Source organism: Giraffa tippelskirchi, chromosome 2 (genome assembly GCF_054371585.1).
Source record: "Giraffa tippelskirchi isolate mGirTip1 chromosome 2, T2T-mGirTip1v1.2.pri, whole genome shotgun sequence".
Taxonomy (NCBI): Eukaryota; Metazoa; Chordata; class Mammalia; order Artiodactyla; family Giraffidae; genus Giraffa; species Giraffa tippelskirchi.
This window is the reverse complement of record NC_137276.1, coordinates 191447887-191472321: the sequence shown is the minus strand read 5'-3', so window position 1 is coordinate 191472321 and position 24435 is coordinate 191447887. Positions and strand designations below refer to the sequence as shown.

The following is a 24435-nucleotide window of genomic DNA, read 5'->3' as shown; positions in this document are numbered from 1 at the left end:
ACTGTGTCAGATCTCTCAAATGGTCCTGATATCCAGTGATAACTTCTAAATTTGGACATTCTTGATCTTTAAAACATCTGTTGTGCACCTTTTACATGAAATGCAAAGTATGTAGAAGAAATTAAGAATAATAAATTTGAAATGAAATTCTGAAATGTTTTCTCTGTTATCTTAATCTACTTCATAGATTCTTAATTTCTCAAGTGATTCATTAATATATGTTCTATGCTTTAAAGGATGAGCCATGGAGGACACTACATAATGTCACATATTGATCAATTAGGGCTGCCTCTTAGAGCAGTTTGAAGCACAAGAGACCATGCTGGTTGCCAAGAAGTCTCTTATCAAAATAACTGTCTATAATGCTTTTCTAGGACAGAAGGAGAAAATGTTCACTAAGGTTCGAGAAACAAAGGGCTGTAAAAGTTACTAAGAAAGTACTTGTCTAGCTAGAAGGGCAGAGAACAAGAAAAGACAGAGAAGTAAAATGAGGATCTAGTATATGGATGCACAGACAAATGTAATTCCACAGTTACAGCATTTTCACTTTGATGTTTCTCATGTGTTTAAATCAATAGGAAGATTTTATTTTAATTACTGAACAGGTGCTGGAAGATTAACACATTCAACAAACATTTGTGCTACCTACTTAGAGAAGTTAAAAATGTAAAATGTAAGTCATATATACAGGTACTTCTCATATGCATCATTAAGGATTTCACTTTTCTTGGTCATCTAAATATGTACTCAAGTATCTTGAGTAAAAACAATTTCTCCCAGTTTTTCTCAATATACAGGCAAATGTCATGTCTTTTTTTTATCATTGTATTTGATATACAGTGGCAATGATTGGAGTGAAAGTATAAAAGTTGAATTTATTTTGGCTCTAAGATTAACATTGTAAAATATGGCTTCTTTATTTCTGGAATAAATTGGCCACTTAAGAAAGTCATTATTTGCTCAACCTTATTTTGAATAGAACAAATATTGTGTTTAGATGCAGCAGGAAAGGTGTTCTTCCCCATTTCAGCTGCTCTTCTCAGGTCCCCTACTCTGGGTGAATACAGGATGCTCCAGATACCCCTGCTCTGTTTGATGTCTTTTCTTTTTTATCCAATCTCTTTGTGTTTCTCTCTCTCTCCTCCTCCTCCCTCTCCCTCCCACTGTTTTTCTCCTAAGGTTCTTTTGTCTGGAAAAAAAACTCTAGTACCTTGCTTTTCCATCTCACTATTGAAAACAAAAGCCACAGCTGATTTCTTAGGTGGCTGATTGCAAACACAGTTGTTGCAGCCATGATTTTGTAGAAGCCAGAAAGAGAGACATTGCAAAGATGTATTTATTACCTCTAGCAGGATGTACTATATTCTAGACTTGTTCTCATTATAAAAAATAACTAATTATTTACTTTGTGTATTACAATGGTATACTTTTAAAATTAAAATGATCGTTATATTCCAGAATAGACACTTATATGTAATGAATCTGTTTCCCTAGTACAGATCACTGATGTAAGATGTCGCTTGAGCTTTATGAAGTTTCCTAAACATAAATATTTTAGTTTTTATTTCAGGCAAGATTCTTTTACAAAATTACCTGGGAGAGGTTCCTTCATAGGAAGAGATATTAAGTGGTTACTCTGCTGATGCTGAAGAATTGAGTTACCACTTGCTGCCAGATCTGCCAGAGCAGGTCTATTCTTGGCATCAACAATTGGAACTCAGATAGGATTGTCCCATTTAATATCATCTACTTGTAAACAACAGACCAGTGACCACAAATCATCCATAATTGGAAATAGAACATGCATAATTACCCCTGCAATGTTATGCTATTTGAGAAAGGTTTATTAATTTGCTTTAATCTATTTATTTATTATTTAGCTTTTCCCTCCCAAAATATGACATTGGTTAGACTCATAATATTTCTCTTTTTTTATTTCTAATGAGTGTTTAATTAAAAATACCCGACTCAAACACAGAAAGGGCTGTATATAAGTATGCAAGGTATTTTTCTTCATGATTTTGAGGGAAACTCAAACTCAGGTTCCTCATGATTTCATTGGTGTTTTAGTGTGAGAGATAAGAAAGCCTTTCTCAGCGATCAATGCAAAGAAATAGAGGAAAACAGTAGAATGTGAAAGACTAGAGATCTCTTCAAGAAAATTAGAGATACTGAGGTAATATTTCATGCAAAGATGGGCTCAATAAAGGACAGAAATGGTATGGAGATGACAGAAGCAGAGATATTAAGATGAGGTGGCAAGAATACACAGAAGAACTGTACAAAAAAGATCTTCACGACCCAGTTAATCATGCTGGTGTGATCACTTACCTAGGGTCAAACATCCTGGAATGTGAAGTCAAGTGGCCCTTAGGAAGCATCACTACAAACAAAGCTAGTGGATGTGATGGAATTCCAGTTGAGCTGTTTCAAATCCTAAAAGATGATGCTGTGGAAGTGCTTCATTCAGTATGTCAGCAAATTTGGAAAACTCAGCAGTGGCCACAGGACTGGAAAAGGTCAGTTTTCATCCCAATCCCAAAGAAAGGCAATGCCGTAGAATGCTCAAACTACCGCACAGTTGTACTCATCTCACACGCTAGTAAAGTAATGCTCAAAATTCTCCAAGACAGGCTTCAGCAATACGTGAACCATGAACTTCCAGATGTTCAAGCTGGTTTTCAAAAAGGCAGAGGAACCAGAGATCAAATTGCCAACATCCACTAGATCATTGAAAAAGCAAGAGAGTTCCAGAAAAAACATCTATTTCTGCTTTATTGACTATGCCAAAGCCTTTGACTGTGTGGATCACCATAAACTGTGGAAAATTCTGAAAGAGATGGGAATACCAGACCACCTGACCTGCCTCTTGAGAAACCTGTATTCAAGTCAGGAAGCAACGGTTAGAACTGGACAAGGAACAACAGACTGGTTCCAAATAGGAAAAGGAGTATGTCAAGGCTGTATATTGTCACCCTGCTTATTTAACTTATATGCAGAGTACATCATGAGAAACGCTGGGCTGGAAGAAGCACAAGCTGGAATGAAGATTGATGGGAGAAATATTAATAACCTCAGATATGCAGATGACACCACCCTTATGGCAGAAAGTGAAGAAGAACAAAAAGCCTCTTGATGAAAGTGAAAGAGGAGAGTGAAAAAGTTGGCTTAAAGCTCAACATTCAGAAAACTAATATCATGGCATCTGGTCCCATCACTTCATGGCAAATAGATGGGGAAACAGTGGAAACAGTGGCTGACATTTTTGGGAGTGAGACTCCAAAATCACTGCAGATGGTGATTGCATCCATGAAATTAAAAGACGCTTACTCCTTGGAAGGAAAGTTATGACCAACCTAGACAGCATAGTAAAAAGCAGAGACATTGTTTGTCAGCAAAGGTCCGTCTAGTCAAGTCTATGGTTTTTCCAGTAGTCATGTATGGATGTGAGATTTGTACTATAAAGAAAGCTGAGTAGAGAATTGATGCTTTTGAACTGTGGTGTTGGAGAAGACTCTTGAGAGTCCCTTGGACTGCAAGGAGATCCAACCAGTCCCTCCTAAAGGAGATCAGTCCTGGGTGTTCATTTGAAGGTCTGATGTTGAAGCTGAAACTCCAATACTTTGGCCACCTGATACGAAGAGCTGACTCATTTGAAAAGACCCTGATGCTGGGAAAGATTGAGGGCAGGAGGAGAAGGGGACGACAGAGGATGCAATGGTTGGATGGCATCACCAAATCAATGGACATGAGTTTGAGTTGTCTCTGGGAGTTGGTGATAGACATGGAGGCCTGGCATGCTGCAGCTCATGGAGTCGGACATGACTGAGCAGCTGAACTGAACTATTATGAATGTGGTCTCGCCCTTTAACTCTTGCCCTGCACAACTATTGCATATTTTGGTAATTGTTAGAACTACTTATTCTATGGTGTGTATCAAATATTTTTTTCTGCATTGATGAAAATAGTTGACCAGTATTTTCTGAAAATTTTCCATAGAAATTATGTCCACACTGTATAGAATAGAAATCTGGAGCCACAAATACTTACTTTTCAGCTTTCAAATATCTCTAAATAATAAAAAGAAGCTTTTTATTCCTTCCCAATGAATAGAGATATGGGTGGCTGTCTATTTTGCTATGAGTTTTTATTAGTTAATAAATATTAATATTTATTAGTTTATATTTAATATTTTCATAATATAGGCAGCCCTTTCCACTACTTAAGTGATTTTCAAGTAACATGTTTCTATCTTGAATTAGCAACACCTGATTCTTGCAAAGATTATAGCCTTGAACACACCACTCTCCCAATATTTTTCAGAATTTGTACTGTGTAAAAGATAATTCTTGTAGGGTTGCACAAAACCGCTCATTCTATTCATGCCCTTAGTTAAAGAATGTGTGAACTTTGTATCAGACTAGACTAGAATAGATTTATATACATGAATATATATATATATTTCAGTGCAATATGTACTGGAGAAGGCAATGGCACCCCACTCCAGTACTCTTGCCTGGAAAATCTCATGGACGGAGGTGCCTGGTAGGCTGCAGTCCATGGGGTCACGAAGAGTCAGACACGACTAAGCGACTTCACTTTCACTTTTCACTTTCATGCATTGGAGAAGGAAATGGCAACCCACTCCAGTGTTCTTTCCTGGAGAATCCCAGGGACTGCGGAGCCTGGTGGGCTGCCGTCTATGGGGTCGCACACAGTCGGACACGACTGACGCGACTTAGCAGCAGCAGCAGCAGCAATATGTGCATTTGGTAAGCATTAGTCACCTTTTCTATAAAATTGGGATATTAATAACTGCCTTACAGGTTGTTTGTTGTGATAATTGAATGAAATAACTCATGAGATATTAAGTATACTCTTGAGAGAAAGAAAGTGCTAAAAAATGATGTTCTTTTAAAAATCACGCCTACCTTGTATAAAAGTATTCAGTTCTGCCCGAGGACAGGAGGAAGGTATCACAAAGGGAGTAATACCTAAATCAGAATTTGAAGGATGAGTAAAAATTTTCCACAGGGTAAAAAAGGTAAAGAAACAATTTGTCCAAAGGTATTGAGCCGTGACTAAAAGGAGAAAGAGGCTGAGGGATGGGCCTAGTTATAAAGACAAATGTACATGAGGTTGAGAGCTTTAGATTTTATTCTAGAAATGAGTGGTATTTAGACTATTAGAGTTCTTTTTTAATTATTTTTGTTTCCTTTAACTATGCGTTTTATAATTTAGGGAAAATCTAACAAGAGTTATCTTAAGTCGTCATTTGTAGAATTGTGAAAACATGAGTGATAACAAGTCTTAATTTTAGACATCAATTTAGTTACTGAAGTAAGTGCAATAATATTGAAGAAAATAAGAATATGTAGAATTAAAAGGATTTTAAGTACACGTTTCTTATTTTTAGCAATATTTATCTTGAAGATTTAATTTTCAGTTGCTCTTCTATAAATAAATTATTTTTAAATGCTTTAAGGAACATTATTAAAAGAAATTTGTTGTAGGAAGGCAATAAATCGCTCTCTAATTTCTGTGTTTTGAAAATTTATGTTTGACAATACTCTCTCAGCAAAACCCAATAAAATGCAGGTATGTTTTCTGTTTATAGGATGAATACATTGTGATAGAGTAAAAAAAAAAAAAAAACTTAAACATTAAAAAGACTAGATTATCATCCTACCACTAATGAATTTTATGACCTTGACATAATTACAAAACTTTCCTGTGCCTCATTTCTTTCTCTGAATAAATTGATTTAATTCTTTCCCTGTGGTGAGGTTGAAGTCCCAATTTCATCGTCTGTTTCCAAATATGCAAACATTTTATGAACAAGCCTTATGGATAGAGCACATAGTAGTTTAGATATGAATGCAAATATAAAATTTTGTTAACAAGACTCCACTAAGTACCTTTTTCAAAGATTATATAGGAATAATATTACTATAAAGTTAATAATATAACTATAAAGTTAAAATTGATGGTGATAGTGAAAAAAATGAAATGACTTTTAGAGTTTTAAATTTTGTCTATATGCAGATCTGACAACTGATATTTTTAGTACATTATGAATGTCTGGAGACATACTTTTTCATTTATTCATATAATTTACTCCTTTGCAAAAGCATTTACCAAAACATCTCTAAATGATTCACTATATCTTTAATGCTCTCTGACATAGGTAAACACAGAACTATTTTCTGTCATCCATAAACTCAGATGTGAATATGTTTTTTATTAGGAAACTGTATTATTGCATCTTGGTAGTCATTTAATTAGCAGACACATTTAAATTATTGTCAGGTAGTAACTTAAGAACTGGAAAATACAGTTTAATAGGTAATAGCCTTTCATGATTTGATATCCTCAGTTACTTGAATCAAATTTTCATTGTTCTTAAGGTTAAAAATGTATCTATAAACCACAATTAACTATAGAGTTAATGGGTGAATTAATAATCACTCTTCAATTAATATGAAAGAGATCCCTGCTTATTCACAAGTTAATATATCCCCATAATTATAAACATAAAATATGATGTCTACAGCAATGTATGTAGTAGCTGAAATGTGACCCCTAAGTTTGTTCTCCTTCAGTGTCAGCCTTCATTTAAACAGTGTTCAGCAGAATGCTAGTTTTCCTTCAGATGCTTCTTAGAAAATAATATTTTATAAATACATGTTTGGGAAATGTCGGATTCAACGAAGAGAAGGAAATTGTGTTTCCTTTGTGTCAGCATCAATCTGCCAGAGGAATCTTAATTTGAGCACTGAGCTCACTTTTTGTGTTTTATCTCAAGGGGCTAGAGATATTATAATGGGATGTATTTTGAGAAATATAGTTCTGTTTAGAACATTTTACATAAAGAAAAACTGAAAATGAAATTTAAAAAATTGTAGCCCACTTGGCCTCTGCTACTCTGAGAGGAGGATGGGGGTTGTAAGGCCAGATGCTTTTCTGGGAAGGGCCTGGACAGCACTGCTACCACCACTCATAAGTTTACTGTTAGAGCACTTTGATTTAACTATGGTAAGGGGAAATCCAAAGTGAAGCCAAAAGAAGATTGAAACTGTGTTTTCAAAATAAACTAATAGAAGTGAGAGTGTAGTTTTTATTCAAGTTTATTGCATGATGGTCTTGAAAAACAGCTAGTTGCAAATTAGGATTGTTGTCCTTTTCTTATGAGGTTGGTCTTGAGAGTGCAGTGTGGAGATTGCTTTCTTCCATGTGTGAACTGCTTGTTTCCTTTGAAGAAAAAGATCAACAGAAGGAAATCCCTGAGAGTTTTCAATACAGATGTCTGCAAAAGAGTTATTGCTGCCAAGTTTTTCCCCCAATGTGTCACATAATCTTTGTATAATTTATAAATGATAACAAAGCAATCAGGCCACATTCATAAAAGCCCAGTGACACATAATTTAGTGGAATCTGAGGATTAGAATTAATTGTCTGTCTTTGTTCTTAGTTCTAAATCTTAGTAAATGATTCACTGTATGTCATTACAGCTTAATATTTGCATGAAATCACAGTTTAGCTGGCATAATTTAACGGCAATTAAAAAGCTATTTAATCGTCATGCAAATTGGTATGAGGGCCCTTGAGTAAGAAGGGTGTCTGCCTTTTTAATTTAAGTATCTCTAGGCGGACAGTCATATACTTGCAGACACCCATAACATAATTGATAACATTCTTCCTGATCTTGGAAATGTAACTGAATAATAATTCATGTTTTCTATTATAAATAAGAGAAAAGAGCAACAATATGAATATGTCATCCAGTAGGGAGACACTATTATGATAATGATAGTGAATCTTTATCTCCTAGGCATGAGTCTAGGTTGGAGGTAAAAAAAAGAAAACTATGCTTATCCCTGTGCTCTAGTTTATAATCCCTTCAATATTTGCCTTTCTGAAAGCAGACATGTCTGTAACTCCCTGGAACATGAAATGACATAAAGCAAGATATACAGAAACCTTTTAGAAAAACTAACTGTCCCATTTCTAGGGCTGGCTTTAGGTGGTATACATATAGGTGTCTGAACCATACCCATCAGGTTGCTGATAATAGGATCCAACAAGATGAAAAAGGGAAGAATAACACTTTTTAATATCTCAAACCCGACATCCAATCATATGGATTTAGGAGTGATGTTATGCTTCTCTTACACTGTATAACAGATCTTGTTACTGAGTCCTCTGTACCCATTACCGCCACTCCCCACACTATAGCCGGATTACAGTTTTTGAAACACATCACTTTTGTACATAGAATCTGTCAGCTTCTTCCTTTTAAATGAAAAAATATATATATGCACAGAATCATTCCAGTGAGCATAGCAGTATTGCATTGTCCGACCCCTTCCTGTTGCTTAAAACTCACTCTTGTTTCCTCCTTCTGCATTTTAGCTACAGCGATCTTCTGCCACTTCCATGACTATTTCACAATCTTTTTTGACTGTAGAACCGGGCATGTTCTATCTCTAAAATCCTTCCTACCCCTCTCTGCATCTTCCACACCACCTGCATGAGACCTTCTCAGAAGGTTTCTCAGGTTGGCCCCCTGATACTTTTTTTTTAGCTCCATTCCTTTTGATTTCTATAATTGCACTTATTATAATTTGAATTTTATTCTTCTGTTTTTGTGTGTGTGTTTTTGTTTATCTAGCCATTCAGCTAAACTGTCAATAGCAAGAAAGCAGAAATAACATTTATCAGATTTATGCTGTAAGCCCAAGATCTAGCAGAATATCTGGCACACATGGTAGTCACGGAAAACTTATCTAATGAATGAATGACCATGTCTTGAAATCCAAAAGAAGCCTATATGAAAACCTGAATTTATTTCTATGCAGAGAATGTCACACAGAATTCTTTTCCTCCTTCTAAGCAATTGCCAAATTTTAAAGAACTATTTGGATTTCTTAAGACTAACCTTTTAAAATATAGCAGGAATATTATTTAATGAGTCATTTATGCAATTAATTATTTTTCAAAGTATCTGTCATAGGCACAGTCTCTTACAGAAGGATTCTGTGGCATTTCACAATACAGCAAGCACACAGTGCACTGTCTGGCACCTAGTAGACCTTCAGTTAATACTTGTTCAGTGAATGATATGAAACCAAGGTTTGAAGGACTCAGATGAATATGCAAGATTATTGAAACAATTTTAAGAAAAAAATAATTAAAGATATTAAGTACTCTGTGCAGTGTGATTGTATGGAAAGATACTGAGAAAAGAGGGCAGATGCTCATCCACCGCCCATGACCAACACGGTTTATGCAGAGTCTTGATGAAGAATAAGAGGATCTTGGGAGTCTCTTTATAAGCTTTCAAGGACACATTGGGAGAAGGCAATGGCACCCCACTCCAGTACTCTTGCCTGGGAAATCCCATGGACAGAAGAGCCTGATAGGCTGCAGTCCATGGGGTTGCGAAGAGTCGGACACGACTGAACGACTTCACTTTCACTTTTCCCTTTCATGCACTGGAGAAGGAAATGGCAACTGACTCCAGTGTTCTTGCCTGGAGAGTCCCAGGGATGGCGGAGCCTGGTGGGCTTCCATCTATGGGGTCGCACAGAGTCGGACACAACTGAAGCGACTTAGCAGCAGCAGCAGCAGCAAGGACACATTTACCTATGCTTAGTAAAGTTAATATAAATAAAATCTAGGTACCATATCTTATGTGTATCCCCTTTGATCACTTCCAAACCCACCTGCCAGTGCAGGAGACACAAGAGATATGGGGTCCATCTCTGGATAAGGAAGATCCCCTGGAGAAGGAAATGGCAACTCACTCCAGTATTCTTGCCTGGAAAATTCCATGGACAGATGTGCCTGGTGGGCTAGAGTCCAGAGGTTGGCAAAGAGTCAGATACAATTGAGCACACTCACATATCCCTTCCAAATAATGCTTTTGTCACATGAAATTGACAGGACCTAAAAAAGTCTTATGCTGCCTCCAGTTTCTGTTCCTATTCCCCTCCTTCCAAATTGTGTGTCCACCCTAAATTTAAGGCCATTTATTCTCAAGGGTCGGACACGACTGAGCGACTTCACTTTCACTTTTCCCTTTCATGCACTGGAAAAGGAAATGGCAACCCACTCCAGTATTCTTGCCTGGAGAATCCTAGGGACGGCGGAGCCTGGTGAGCTGCCGTCTGTGGGGTCGCACAGAGTCGGACACGACTGAAGCGACTTAGCAGCAGCAGCAGCATTCTCAGCCTGTGAGAAAAAGAGTCTTACAGAGATTTTCAATGAATGAGAGTTTTAGTTATACATCAAGCATAGTTTGAAGACTGAAATACTGAACACAGCATATTTTATATATGTATGTTATTATTTTTTCAAAGTTTTTAAATGATGATGTAATTCTTAAGATGTAATTATACAAAGCCATCACGTAATTTAAAATAATATTGAGTTATTATATTTTTTCAGTCAGCAAATTTAAGAAGTATAATTACTGTATCTTTTGGTGATATGTGGCTTTTGATGTTAAATACTGAAATTCATATGCCAAAAGTTAATATATAGACCATCTTCACCCCTAAGACTCCACCCTTACTAAACTTACACAGATATTTTTAACCATTTTTCTTTATGGCTTCCATCAGAAGAAAGAGCTCAAACTAATATAAAAGACCAGCACATGTTTATTGATGACATTTTCAAGTTAGCACCATAATTCATTGTCCTATACATGTACATTTGTTTTTTAATTGCTTTCTCTAGGGCCACCTTCAGCTCCTAGGAATGTGGTTTTTAACATCAATGAAACAGCCCTTATTTTGGAATGGAGCCCACCAAGTGACACAGGAGGGAGAAAAGACCTCACATACAGTGTAATCTGTAAGAAATGTGGCTTAGACACCAGCCAGTGTGAGGACTGTGGTGGAGGACTCCGCTTCATCCCAAGACATACTGGCCTGATCAACAATTCCGTGATAGTACTTGACTTTGTGTCTCACGTGAATTACACCTTTGAAATAGAAGCCATGAATGGAGTTTCTGAGTTGAGTTTTTCTCCCAAGCCATTCACAGCTGTTACAGTGACCACGGATCAAGATGGTAAGTTCTACTGCTGTTCTCTCAAAACAGATCTATAATTCCATTTTGATGCTTAATATCCCTGGTGGACCTGTATTCACTGGGGTACAGTTGCACACTCTCTACGTTATAGGGGTGATTTACTGATTGTTGTTCTTACTGTTTCCCAAGGTGCAGAAAGATATTTTTGATATTAGTTCTTACTAGTATTGTCAATTAGATACATTCTTTCTCTTTAATGGCTATGCATTATGTTTTTCATATAATCCTATGCTGATATATCTTAATAAGCAAATTCATATTACTTATCAACAAACATCAGACATGAAAAAAATATTACTAAGTGAACGAAAATTCAGCTGCCCTACTTATGCAGCCCTCTCTTTTCCATGTCAAATGAGCAAATAGTAAGGATTTATACTAATTATAATTCATATCTATATTATAAAAACAGTGCAGCCAACATGCCTAACCATAATTCACTTTTAAAAGAAACAGCAAATATATTCATTAATGTATCTAAATGCTGTTGTTTAGGTGCAGTTTTGTGTAAAAAATAAGCTGTTTTTTTTTTAAAGAAACTCCAGTGGCTTTCAGCTAAATGGCCCCTTTTAACACTATAGATTTTACTGCAATGTAGTCAGGCATGAAGAGTCCTATGCTTTTTATAAGAATATATTCTCTTTAATCCCCCCATAATGTAATTTTTCACAAAGCATGATACCAGGAAAACTTGAGATTTTAAAAACTCCCTTTGAGAAGCATTCATAAATTATGTTATTACAGAAAGGATTGTCTTATAGCAAAAAGTATTGTTCTATGTAAACACATATAGATGAAAATAATTTATACAGATAAAACTATTCTTTTACACTATATTTATTTGCTTAGTCTGCTATAACAGATGCCACAGACTAGGTGGCATAATTATAGTGCAACATCAAAACCAGGAAATTGACATTTGGCAATCCACAGGGCTCATGTGGCTGTGAAGGAGTATCAAGAGTGAGCCTTATACTGATAATGGTGGTAGTTACATGAAGTTAGATATATGATAAATTGCAAAGAGTTACACTCAACGCATATACATGCACACGTGTGCTCACACACACACCCACACGAGCCCTGTGGATTTTCCAAATGTCAATTTCTGGGTTTTGATGTTGCACTATAGTTATGCAAGTAGTTAACATTGGGGGAGTCTGGGTAAAGTATATGTGGGAAATTGCTGTACACTTTCATTTTTTGGGTAAACTTCTATGACTCTGTCATTGTTGCAAAATAAAAAGTGAAAAGAAAAACACTGCTAAACCTGTAAAAAATACAGGAAGAAAACTTTAATATTCTAAAAACATATTTAGATGGATTTGACTATTTTATTCAAACTAGTATACATAAGTTCACTTTGCTGATGCTCTTCAGAAATACATCTAATAAATAAAGCAAACAAATAGTACTGTAAAATCACCATTTTTGCATTTACTATATAATGTTCCCTTTCATTTAACAAATTGTTCTACATCATAGAATTTGCTTTTTGGTTATTCAAAATGGAATTCCTGTTTTCTTTTTTTTTATTCTTTCCCATAGTATCAACTGCATCTTATCAGATGTGTCTTCAAGATAAAACAGATTTGGGTCTTCTGTTTTACTCTGCACTAGCAGATTATTTCTAAGCCTTTTTTCTGGTACCTGATTAAAAATAACCCAATACAACTTTTCTAACTGTAAGGTATAAATAATTAAGTTTGAGAATAAAAACAATATATCACTTTAAATCAAATATACTTGTACATATGTTTATATAATTTCATACATTATGTATACATATAATAGTCTTTCATTCTAGTATTGGAAGAGAGTTCATATGGACTATTTTTCTAATGTAGCAGAAGGCAGGGTACAAACTATTTCTCACTTTGAAAATGAAAGAATTCATTAACACTGTATTGCTATAAGGACAGAAATTTTATTAATCATGCAACAAGATGTAGTATCCATATATTGAAACTACGCTTTCTGGAAGAGGATAGTGAATATTATTAAATGATCCTCCCATTAAATTTATCTTTGAGAAGACCATTGAGAAACATTTATTGTTCATTTAATTCTACTTTGTTTTAGATATAAGTTTTAATGAAAAATCAAAATATATTTAAATTTTGTTTGAAAAGTACATCAAGGTCCACATATATACTTTATAAAATATTATTGCCAGTTTTATTAATATGAACCACTATATCCATGTCATAATTTTAAGAGACTAAAAAAAAGGCCTTCTTTTCTTGTGTCTGAAATTCTGATGGTAGAAAACCACATCTTTAAAAATGCAAATACTCTAGTCAGGGTTAACATTATGAAGTAATTCAGTCTGTGCCTGTATCAGTTACTCTTTTCATATCAGAAAGGGTCAGATCCTAGTGTTGGAGTGAAAAAGGAGCCTATAGAAACTGGAATGTCCCACAACCAAACTTGAGCTGTCATCATTGTGTGCCAGCCTTGATAAGACAACAGTGTTGCTGTTGCAAATAGAGGGAGGGACTTCCCATGATTCTACTTGGGTATCTTTAGAAATCTTCTTTGAAGTGACTCAAGAGGTGCTGTACAAAGTTACAGGATAGCACATTACAATTTTATTGGACTGAGGAGACCACAGTAAATTCTTTGTCTCATTACTCGTAAGTTACATATCATTGTTTTCACACCATAGAAAAATGATAGAGCTATTCATAAGCCCTTAATTTATTCAGTATATGTACAGTGGTGAGCAAGCTCTTATGAACATTACACCCTGGCAGGGAGGTAGCTAATAAATAATTTGACAAATGCATAATTAGTACTGTGATAAATCCCAGCAAGGAGAACATCAGGTTCTCTGAAAGCATGTATTCCTCAGGTCTGGAGGATAAGGTCTGGTCTTCCTGAGGAAACAGTGTTAAGTTCAGTTTTGAAAGATAAGTGGGATGTGCATAAGCCAGGTGAAGCCAGGAGAAGGGAAAGAATACTGAGTAGAAGGAACCAAGTGAAGATTGAGCAATTGAAGAATTAAGCCCCGAGGGCTAATATACCCAAGAATGTCAAAGACGTTGCTATATTGCAGAAGTACAGTAGAATCTGGGAATGGGAACTGAACACTTAACCTAAGATTTGGAGAAATAGGTTGGTGTCTACAAAATAGCCAAGACAACTTAGGGGAACAGCCATTTAGCAGAAGTTACTAATACATCATCAGGGCCACAGGTTGGGTAAAAGAAAATCAACAGAATAATAATGCTGTACATGGGTTGACTTAGTACAAATAGGAAATAAAATGAAACAGACTGAAATATATAGACAGTTGCATTAATTACATTTTTACTACTCTATGTGTGCAGTGTAGAACATGAGGATAAAGAGGAAATTTGCATCAAATAGCTTTTTCTTTTAGTTAATTGTTCTTAGTCTCTCAGTCATTGTCTAACTCTTTGCGACCCCATGGACCATAACCTTCCAGGCTCCTCTGTCCATGCAATTCTCCAGGCAAGAATACTGGAATGCATTGCCATTTCCTCCTCCAGAGGATCTTCCCAACCCAGGGATCAAACCTGCATCTTCTTTTTTTTTTTTTTTTTTTTCATTTTATTTATTTATGTTTTCTTTTTATTTTAATTGGAGGCTAATTACTTTACAGTATTGTGGTGGTTTTTGCCATACATTCACATGAATCAGCCATGAGTGTACGTGTGTTCCCCATCCTGACCCTCCCTCCCCATCCCGTCTCTCAGGGTCAGCCCAGTGCACCAGCCCTGAGCACCCTGCCTCATGCATCGAACCTGGACTGGCAATCTATTTCACATATGTTAATATACATGTTTCAATGCTATTCTCTCAGATCTTCCCATCATCGCCTTTTCCCACAGAGTCCAACAGTTTGTTCTTTACCTCTGTGTCTCTTTTGCTGTCTCGCATATACAGTCATCATTACCATCTTTCTAAATTCCATATATATGCGTTAATATACTGTATTGGTGTTTTTCTTTCTTTCAGAAAGAAAGAAATTACTTCGCTCTGTATAATAGGCTCCAGTTTCAACCACCTCATTAGAACTGATTCAAATGCATTCTTTTTAATAGCTGAGCAATATTCCATTGTGTATATGTACCACAGCTTTCTTATCCATTCATCTGCCGATGGAAATCTAGGTTGCTTCCGTGTCCTGGCTATTGTAAACAGTGCTGCGATGAACATTGGGGTACACATGTCTCTTTCAATTCTGGTTTCCTCAGTGTGTATGCCCAGCAGTGGGATTGCTGGATTGTATGGCAGTTCTATTTCCAGGTTTTTAACCTGCATCTTCTGTGTCTCCTACATTGCAGGCAGATTCTTCACCTGCTGAGCCATCAAGGAAGCCCGCAGTTAATTTTACATATATATATATATATTAGTTCAGTTAGTTCAGTCACTCAGTCGTGTCCGACTCTTTGCGACACCATGAATTGCAGCACGCCAGGCCTCTCTGTCCATCACCAACTCCCGGAGTCTACCCAAACCCATGTCCATCGAGTCGGTGATGCCATCCAACCATCTCATCCTCTGTCGTCCCCTTCTCCTCCTGCCCCCAATCCTACCCAGCATTAGGGTCTCATACTTAAGAAATATTAAGGAAACCATATTAAACAACCTTTGCTTAATTGTTTACTGTTTACAATTAAAGAAATGTAAAAAAAAAAAATTTTCCCAAATCACTTAGAACTACTTTAGCTGTAGTTAGGAGAAACGTTACTTGATTATACTGATTCTAGTTGGATAAATAAGATTATAGATTTAAGACTATGACTCTCTTAATTAGAAATCTTAGCAATAAACCTTAATTAACTGACTTCTACAATCCCTAAAAGCTATATTTGCAACCTTCTATTTTCATAGTCTATTTAAATGGTCTTTAAAGGCAGTTCTTTAGAGAGGAAAACAAGAAAGCAACACTTAGAAAATATTTGACTTTAATCTTCAGTGCATGATAGAAAAACAAAGATGTGTGATTTAGTAAAAGGAATTATTCAGGTCATAGACAGTAAAGGAAAATGTTAATCATATATAGTCAGCCTGAAACAAATTGTGTTTGTAGATATCCTGACATGTGCAAAAACCTTAAGGGATCATGTTCAAAGTGAAAGACATGCTAAATTACAAACTGATTCTGCTGATATTTGCTAAAGGGTCTTTAAAGCAGTTATTGACAGAAGCAGTTTTTCCAATCATCTGACTTCTTAAAATGTATATTCAACACTCCTATCTCTGCCATTGGGTGACTATTCTATATAGGTCTTGCTTTAGGCTTACATTTTGCTTGCAGATTCATATATGTGCTCAAGCAGGAATAATTAATTGAACTGACATTGAAAATAGATTTAAATCAACATGTCTACATATATTTATAAACTTGAGATGTCTATTTGATTTACAGTTCACTAAATTCTGAAAATATAATTTATTTCAAATAGCAACCTTTTGCACGTTGCTAGAGTAGGTAATTAGGGACATTGAAAATATTCATTCATCTTTATTTCTGTATTTTAATTTATTTATGTCTGAATACTCCTCCTAATACTCACTATGTTTGCAAATTCTTGACAGTGAATTTTTTTTTTCTAAACTCTGTCCTGCTGCTGCTGCTGCTAAGTCGCTTCAGTCGTGTCTGACTCTGTGCGACACCATAGATGGCAGCCCACCAGGCTCCTCTGTCCAAGGGATTCTCCAGGCAAGAATACTGGAGTGGGTTGCCATTTCCTTCTCCAATGCATGCATGCATGCTAAGTCACTTCAGTCGTGTCCGATTCTGTGTGACCCTGTGGACAGCAGCCCACCAGGCTCCTCTGTCCACGGGATTCTCTAGGCAAGAACACTGGAGTGTGTTGCCATTTCCTTCTCCAAAACTCTGTGCAAATTTATTCAAAGCAAAAGGAATCAGTATAAAAGTTTTAAATGCTTACTAAAAATACACTGAATATAAGCTAGTGGCATAAGTTAAAAAATAGTAAAACAATAACCATAATTTAAGCTGAGTAATACTATCATATTGTATTTTTCATATTTCTTAAACAGAAGAAAATCACATATTCAAAAGCCACAGACACTTTATATTGAAGGATAAAATTTTCCTATTTCTTGAGGAAAGTATCCTTCTTCTGAGAAGTATACTGAATATTTTATGCAGGGAAGGTAATTGAAATGTCATCCTAGTTAATCATAACTAAGTAACTTTATGGTCCAGCCAAATATTGAACTGATAGAGTCCGGGTGATCGTAAACTTTGTGTTTATTCCTGGGAAACATCCAATTGCTCTCAGGTCTAGTGTCTTTTTGGCATTCATCTTAGAAATGCCAAAATGAATGGTATAGAAAAGGCTCTTAGCCCTTAGCAGTGAGTTTCCTGAAGTTGGTAAGTGGCTCAGCTCTCAGTCAACAACTTTAGAAAATGAACTGCTTCCAGTCATTTGTGACTAGTAGCACATATGCATATCTCTCACTGGATCATAATCGTATTTTATATGTCATAGTTTGACCACTATATAAGCATCTTGAGAACGAGGATGATGTGTTACTTACCTAAGCCTATGCTCATCTCTGAGCTTCCCTAGTGGATCAGATGGTAAAATGTCTGCCTGCAATGCAGGAGACTCAGGTTTGATCTCTGGGTCAGGGTAGATCCCCTGGAGGAGAGAATGGCAACACACTCCAGCATTCTTGCCTGGAAAATTCCATGAACAGAGAACCTGGTGGGCTACAGCTCATGGGGTCGCAAAGAGTTGGACATGACTGAGCGACTAACACACACTTTCATCCTCAATCTATGTTGTTTATAACCTAATAAATCCCAGTTAACTGCATTTACAGAAATTGGAGATGGTTTCAGTTAGTTTATTATTTCATTCACTCAAAAATATTTCTTAAATATTTACTATCTGCCAGAAACTCTTCAATGCGCTAAAGATATAGCAATAAAGGAACAATGCAAACTGTTAACAGTGTCCCTTTGTTCAGAACATATTTTAGTGTCAAGTCATGATATGTCCCATGAAGAAAAACTAAACAGACTAAGAGATTTGGAGGTGATGGGAGAGGGACATTTTACATAGGGAAACCAAAAACACCTCTCGATATTGAAATACTCCAGCAGATCATGAGTTGAAGGAGAATGCCTGAATATAAAAGACTATTCTAGGCAGTGTGAAATAAAAGGGCAAAGCCTTAAATTTAACCAGGAATTTGCCTCAAAAGTTACTAGAAAGTATTATTAGACATGTATTCATTAGCGTATATTGAATTTCTTGCTTACTAAGTCTTCTGGTGCTGTTCTTAGAATTTTTAACAAAAAGTTTTTATCAACACTAAACCATCCTTTAATAGCAATAATGGAGGTTTTTGGTGATTGTACATTGCTAGAGAAACATGCTTAATCCTAAACTTGATTTTAAGCAGTTGACTTTTAGAGTCATCAAGCTTCTCTAAGAAATTCTTATTTGTGAGGTTTTTCAGAAAGGTGACTAAATGTTTTCTTTAGCATAAAATAATAAGATCTTATTGCTATGTTGATACCACTAATACCAAATTAACAATGTTAATGGCATTTCTTCATATAAATTGAAAAAATAGTAATAGAACTTAAGTAAAATATTTTCAATCCTATAAAAATAAACCTGATCAGCAGTGAAGATAAGTGCAATCTGATAACATTTTGCATAATCTATGACTGTCATGTGATATAAGGCTCTACTTTATGGTTGAGCAAATATCTCTCACATTGCTTGCTCATTTTCAATTCAATTCTTTGTTTTAAAAAGGGACACCAATTTAACTCCATTAGCTTACTGCTTGCATAACAGATTGACTGATTTGGATAACTGGATTATTGATTCAAATGTGGTTACTCTTAAAAAGTAGATTTTTGTTTGGGGGAAGGGATATTTTCTAAAAGTCCTTTCTACTTCAAAGTAAGTATTAGTAAATATTTTTTAAAAATAATGTATAAAAGTGAAACTAAAAGACTTTCAAGTTTGATAGATTATTCTGATACTTATTTAAAATGTGAAGTGTCTAATATTTAATAAATAGTTTGTAAAGATTGAAAACTAATTACTGACCTTTTAATCACACTGAAATTCCATATAACATGTTTAAGTAGCTTTTTTTTTCTTCCATGTATTCCTCAGCACTTTTCTATTTGGTTTGGATTCTAAAACAGTCAGTTCCAGCTACATAATTTGTGATGCCCAGTGAAAAATGAAACTGCAGCACCCTTTGTTCAAAAAGCAGGAAAAAAGGGCCGTTAAAGGTACTAAAATATACAGCTTTTTCCTTCTCCAATTTCTCTCTCTCTCAACTTGTCATGGTACTTTTTTATTTGCCATTTAATGTCCTTCTAAGTAAAGAAAAAGTAAATTTCAAATTACTAGTGTAAACTTTACCATTCATCTTTATATTGCTCAATGCTACTTTTAAATGTAAAGATAAGAGCATTTAACTCATATGGAGTCAGAGTACAGTACAGTTCTTTTCTTCCTATAGTCCTGCACCACTTGGTATCTTCAGTCCCCAAGAGTATCTCAAGCAGACCAGGACAGACAAATATAAGACAGACTCAAAACCATGGAAAGAGGAAGGAGGGGTGTCCCCAGGCACTGATCCAGTCCAGAGACCCTACCTCTGCACAGGGATAGTTGTAGGGAGACTGATGACACCTCCAGATTCCCAAGGCTTCCCAACCCACAGTGGAAGAGAGAATTCTAAAGATCTGAAACCTCCTTGCCAGAAACTGTTGGCTGCCTGCATGCGACGAATGAGAAAGCCAGGGCATCAAGCTCCCAGTTGTCCCATCAGACTTCGCTTACAAAATATGAGTTAGAGATAAAATTATTAAGAATTTCAAGATGGTAGTAAGTAAGCATTATACTCTAAGCAGAGTTATAGAACCATGCAGCTGAGGTCAAGCAGACTCTTGAAATCTGTCCTGACAGCAATTTACAGAATAGTGATGTCATTGTTTTTCCCGTTTACCTCTATATGTTAGTCAGAAAACAACTATGTTCAGTAACTATGATGTGCCAAGTACTGTGCTGTGTGCCATGTAGTGAAAAACAAGCACATGTTAGGGTGTTTGAAATGCAGTATCTACTGAAGAGCAGTCAACAGTCTTTTATTCCTTAAAATTCTTTAGAGCTTAGCTAAAAAACAAACAAAAAAAAGACTAAATTAAGCATGTATCTGATTCAATATACATGTTTGAATACTGAGTGCCTAAAATATTACTTAGCATGCAAGTCCTTAGTATAAAGTAATAAATGATTAAATAGTGATGTGATAGGTGGTAAATGTTGACATTTCATTTTCTATTTCTATGAAAGAGAGACTAGTTGTTTGACCATATATTTATTCTGTCATACAGTAAGCAAAGCTTTGAGTTATAATAGATGAAAAACAAAATAAATGAAAGATAGCTCCATAATTTGCCTAAAGCTGTTCTAATTATTTTGCAATTCTAATAGACCTAAAGATAAATTCCATAGCTCTATATTGTTGTACTGAGTCACTTCTAAAGTGTACCCTAAGACAAAAACGTGCTTTTTTTCCCTCTAAATAATTATAGCTTGGCTCACTGAATTACTTGTATTCATTTTTTTCAAATTCTTATCTAGCTTATATATTTCTTAAGTAATCTCTCATTAAAGCAAATAAATAATATTCTAAGAATAATAAATATATCTATAATATGTGGATAGACATATCCTTTTCATTCCATTTTGTTTTGCCTTAAAAAGCTTATTTTACTTTTCTGCTGAATCACTGTATCTCTAAGATATGATTACCTTTTACTTTATAAATCCTGTGCAAATTGATGTCCTCTCTTGACTTCCTATTTCAAGGCTTCTTTATATAAATAGTGACTAAATGACTACTTCCTATGAGTTTGAATTATATTTTGATAGGCTTGATATTTATGTCCTATCTTATAATTTTATATTTATATTTATATAAAATATAATTTTATATTTTAAATTTTATTACTTTTCTTCAAGATAAGCGTGCTGGTCAGTTGTAGATATGATTTGAGCATTTAGATTCCTAGAAATTGGGACTAGGTTCCTCTTTCTGTTGTTAAAAGAAATGTGCTGAACAGTTTTGAAATTTAAAATGTTCAAGGTCAGTTTTTATTTAGCTGTTTTTCAAAATGTGAGATACTTGTATTAAGAGCAGAACAATTAAACTCTATTTGAAGTGCAGCTTAATTATAGTTTTAAATTTAAAGATAACTGACATGTAAAATTACGTCCTAAAATATTTTCCATGATCTGAATTTTATTACCCTAATTGCTGCCAGCTCATATTATATACTTATAAGGTGACAATTTTCATATGCCTTAAAGAATCTCAAGAGAATGTATACTTCAGCTACAAATCTTCAATCAAGATGCACTTATAAATGTTATAACATATAGATAAATATATTTTATGTTACAAATAAATGTAATTTTTACCCCATTTCAAATATATCTAGAAATCATTTCAATTTTCTTGTATATTTTAACTGAATCTTTTAGGATGGTCTTCTTTGTGTATGCATGCCAAGTTGCTTCAGTCATGTCCACCTCTTTTGTGACCCCCTGGACTGTAGCCCTCCAGGCTCCTCTGTCCATGGGATTCTCCAGGCAAGAATACTAGAGTAGGTTGCCATGCCCTCCTTCAGGAGATCTTCCCGATCCAGGGATCAAACCCTCATCTCTTACATCTCCTACATTGCCATGCAAGATCTTTACCATTGACATCACCTGGGAAGCCTGTCTTCCATGTATTTTGCCTAAAATATTACCTCTGCCTATTATCCTATTTAAGAAGAAAATACAAAAAAATAAATTGCATTTCAAGGGCTAGACAGTCTCTTTCTCTGCATCATAATTCTTTGAGATAAGAAACCATCAGTAAAACATTCTAGTTAGATTATTTCAATTTATTTATTTATTGGAGATTTTTAAAATTTTTATATAATGTAATTTTTACTCTAATTTTCTCAATAAAAAATGAATTCATAATGGTAGTTGAAATGCAAGAAGTAACCTAAATGCATTAAATTATGATAGACTTTTTTTTAATGATATATACTTGATGTGTCCACTTTCTTTACATATGAAGAATTAGATAGTTTTAATGATCTTTTAAGGCAAACTCGTCATTTTTGTACTATGATCTAGAACAATCGTTCTCTAAGCTCTTCTCTACAAATGTCCCAATGTTTTCATTTGTTATTAATTTAAAATTTATTTTCTGCTTTCATAATTTTATTTTTCCTCCTTTGTGGTAGCTCACAATTTCAGAGGTGGGAATGAAGTCATATACTTGCCTTCATGTAACTTTTAAGTCCATTGTAACTTGTCATGGTATCAGAGGCACCAGAGGTAGAGTACGGGAAGAGTTACCCTAATAGGAACTTGATTTTGTAGGGAAAATTATAGTGTTATTTTTTTTTTTATTTATGTATACTGTGTGCAATGCTATATATTAATGTTAGTTATATAATATAGGGATAATTTTAAAGGTTATTATGCTCCATTTATAGTTACGGTAAAATATACTGGTATCATATAATATGGTAAAATATACTGGCTATATCCCCTGTGCTTATCCTTGTAGATTTTTATGCATAATAGTTCATACCTCTTAATCTCCTACCCTTACATTGCTCCTCCCCACCTGTTTCCTCCCCACTGATAATCACCAATTTATTTTCTATAATGCACTGGCAACCCACTCCAGTACTCTTGCCTGGAAAATCCCATGTACCAAGGAGCCTGGTAGGCTGCAGTCCATGGCGTAGCTAAGAGTCGGACACGACTGAGCAACTTCACTTTCACTTTTCACTTTCATGCATCGGAGAAGGAAATGGCAACCCACTCCAGTGTTCTTGCCTGGAGAATCCCAGGGACAGGGGAGCCTGGTGGGCTGCAGTCCATGGGGTCGCACAGAGTCGGACACGACTGAAGCGACTTAGCAGCAGCAGCAGTCTGTTTCTTTTAGTTATATTCATTAGTTGTAATTTTTTAGATTCTACATGTATCACCATGTAGAATCAGTCATGTCCAGTTCTTTGTGACCCCATGGACAGTAGCCCACCAGGCTCCTCTGTCCATGGAATTTTCTAGGGAAGAATACTGGAGTGGGTAGCAAGTTCTCCAAGGGATATTCCTGACCCAGGGATCGAACCCAGGTCTCTTACATTGCAGGCAGGTACTTCATTGTATTTATCTTTGTATTTATCTTTGTCTGACATTTCTGTTACCACAATATCCTCCAAGTCCATCCATGCTTTTGCAAATGGAAAAATTTTATTTAGGTTGCCTCTATATCTTGGCAACTATAAATAGCTGTTTTGAACATTGGGATACATGTAAATTTCCAAATTAGTGTTTCTGTTTCTTTTTACCTGTGATTGGAATTGCTGGGTCATATGGTAGATCTATTTTTACGTTTTTGAGAAACCTCCATGTTGTTTTCTACAGTGGCTGCACCTATTTACATTCCCACTAGCAGTGCACAAGGGTTCCGTTTTCTCCACATCCTCGCCAACATTTTGTATTTGTGTTCTTTTTGATGATAGTGATTGACAGGTATGAGATGATATCTCATTCTGGTTTTGATTTTCAATTCCCTGATGATTTGTGACGTTGAGTGTCTTTTCATGTACCCATTAGTCATCTGCATAGCCTGTTATGGAAAATGTCTATTCAAGTCCTCTGCTCATTTTTTTAATCGAGTTGTTTTTTTGTTTATTTTTTGATGTTGATTTATGTGAGCTGTTTATGTATTTTTGGATATTAACTTATAACTCTAATTTTAAAGTCAAAAGACACAAAAATCATTTTTACTTAATTATTTGAAAACTAAGAAGACTACATATGTTTGGAATTTAAAGAAGCCAAGCAAAAACTCACATTCTGTAAACTTAGCACATAAACATGGTATATAGGTTATATTTCTGAACTGGATTTTGCATAAAACCCTTTATTTTCATATTTTCATTTTCAAGAACTAATTACTTTTCTTGTGATTTAATTTCATCATTGAAATTTTGCTTAATTTCCTCTGTAAAAAATGTTCTTAGAAAGTGTGGTGTCAAGTTTCCATAATACTATCTATAAGTTCACTGCATTGTACTTATATCTCGAAAATATCATCTGTTGCTAGATAATGAAGGTTTTATATAAATGCAAAATGTCATGCTGTTCCATTTGTATATGGCTTTTTTTTACAAAATGATTCTCATTCAGGGATATCCCTTAAAACAGAAGTATATATAATCAAAATCAACTAATGGATAATTAGCTCATATTTTAGGAATTAATTTATGTT

The 24435-nt window shown here is 35.2% G+C and overlaps 1 protein-coding gene across 5 annotated transcripts in view; it reads left to right on the top strand.

Moving 5' to 3' along the window:
- Positions 1 to 24435, top strand: part of EPHA6 (EPH receptor A6) — a 946574-nt gene that overhangs the window by 392597 nt on the left and 529542 nt on the right. For 2 of the 5 annotated variants that reach the window (XM_081572574.1, XM_081572576.1), the window contains 2 exons: positions 10744 to 11079; positions 19248 to 19369. In XM_081572574.1, coding sequence (XP_081428700.1) covers positions 10744 to 11079; positions 19248 to 19297 — 386 coding nt within the window. In that variant the 3' untranslated portion in view covers positions 19298 to 19369. Of the gene's footprint in view, positions 1 to 10743; positions 11080 to 19247; positions 19370 to 24435 lie in introns of those variants that run through there. The other 3 variants (XM_081572572.1, XM_081572573.1, XM_081572575.1) reach the window with 2 other exon arrangements.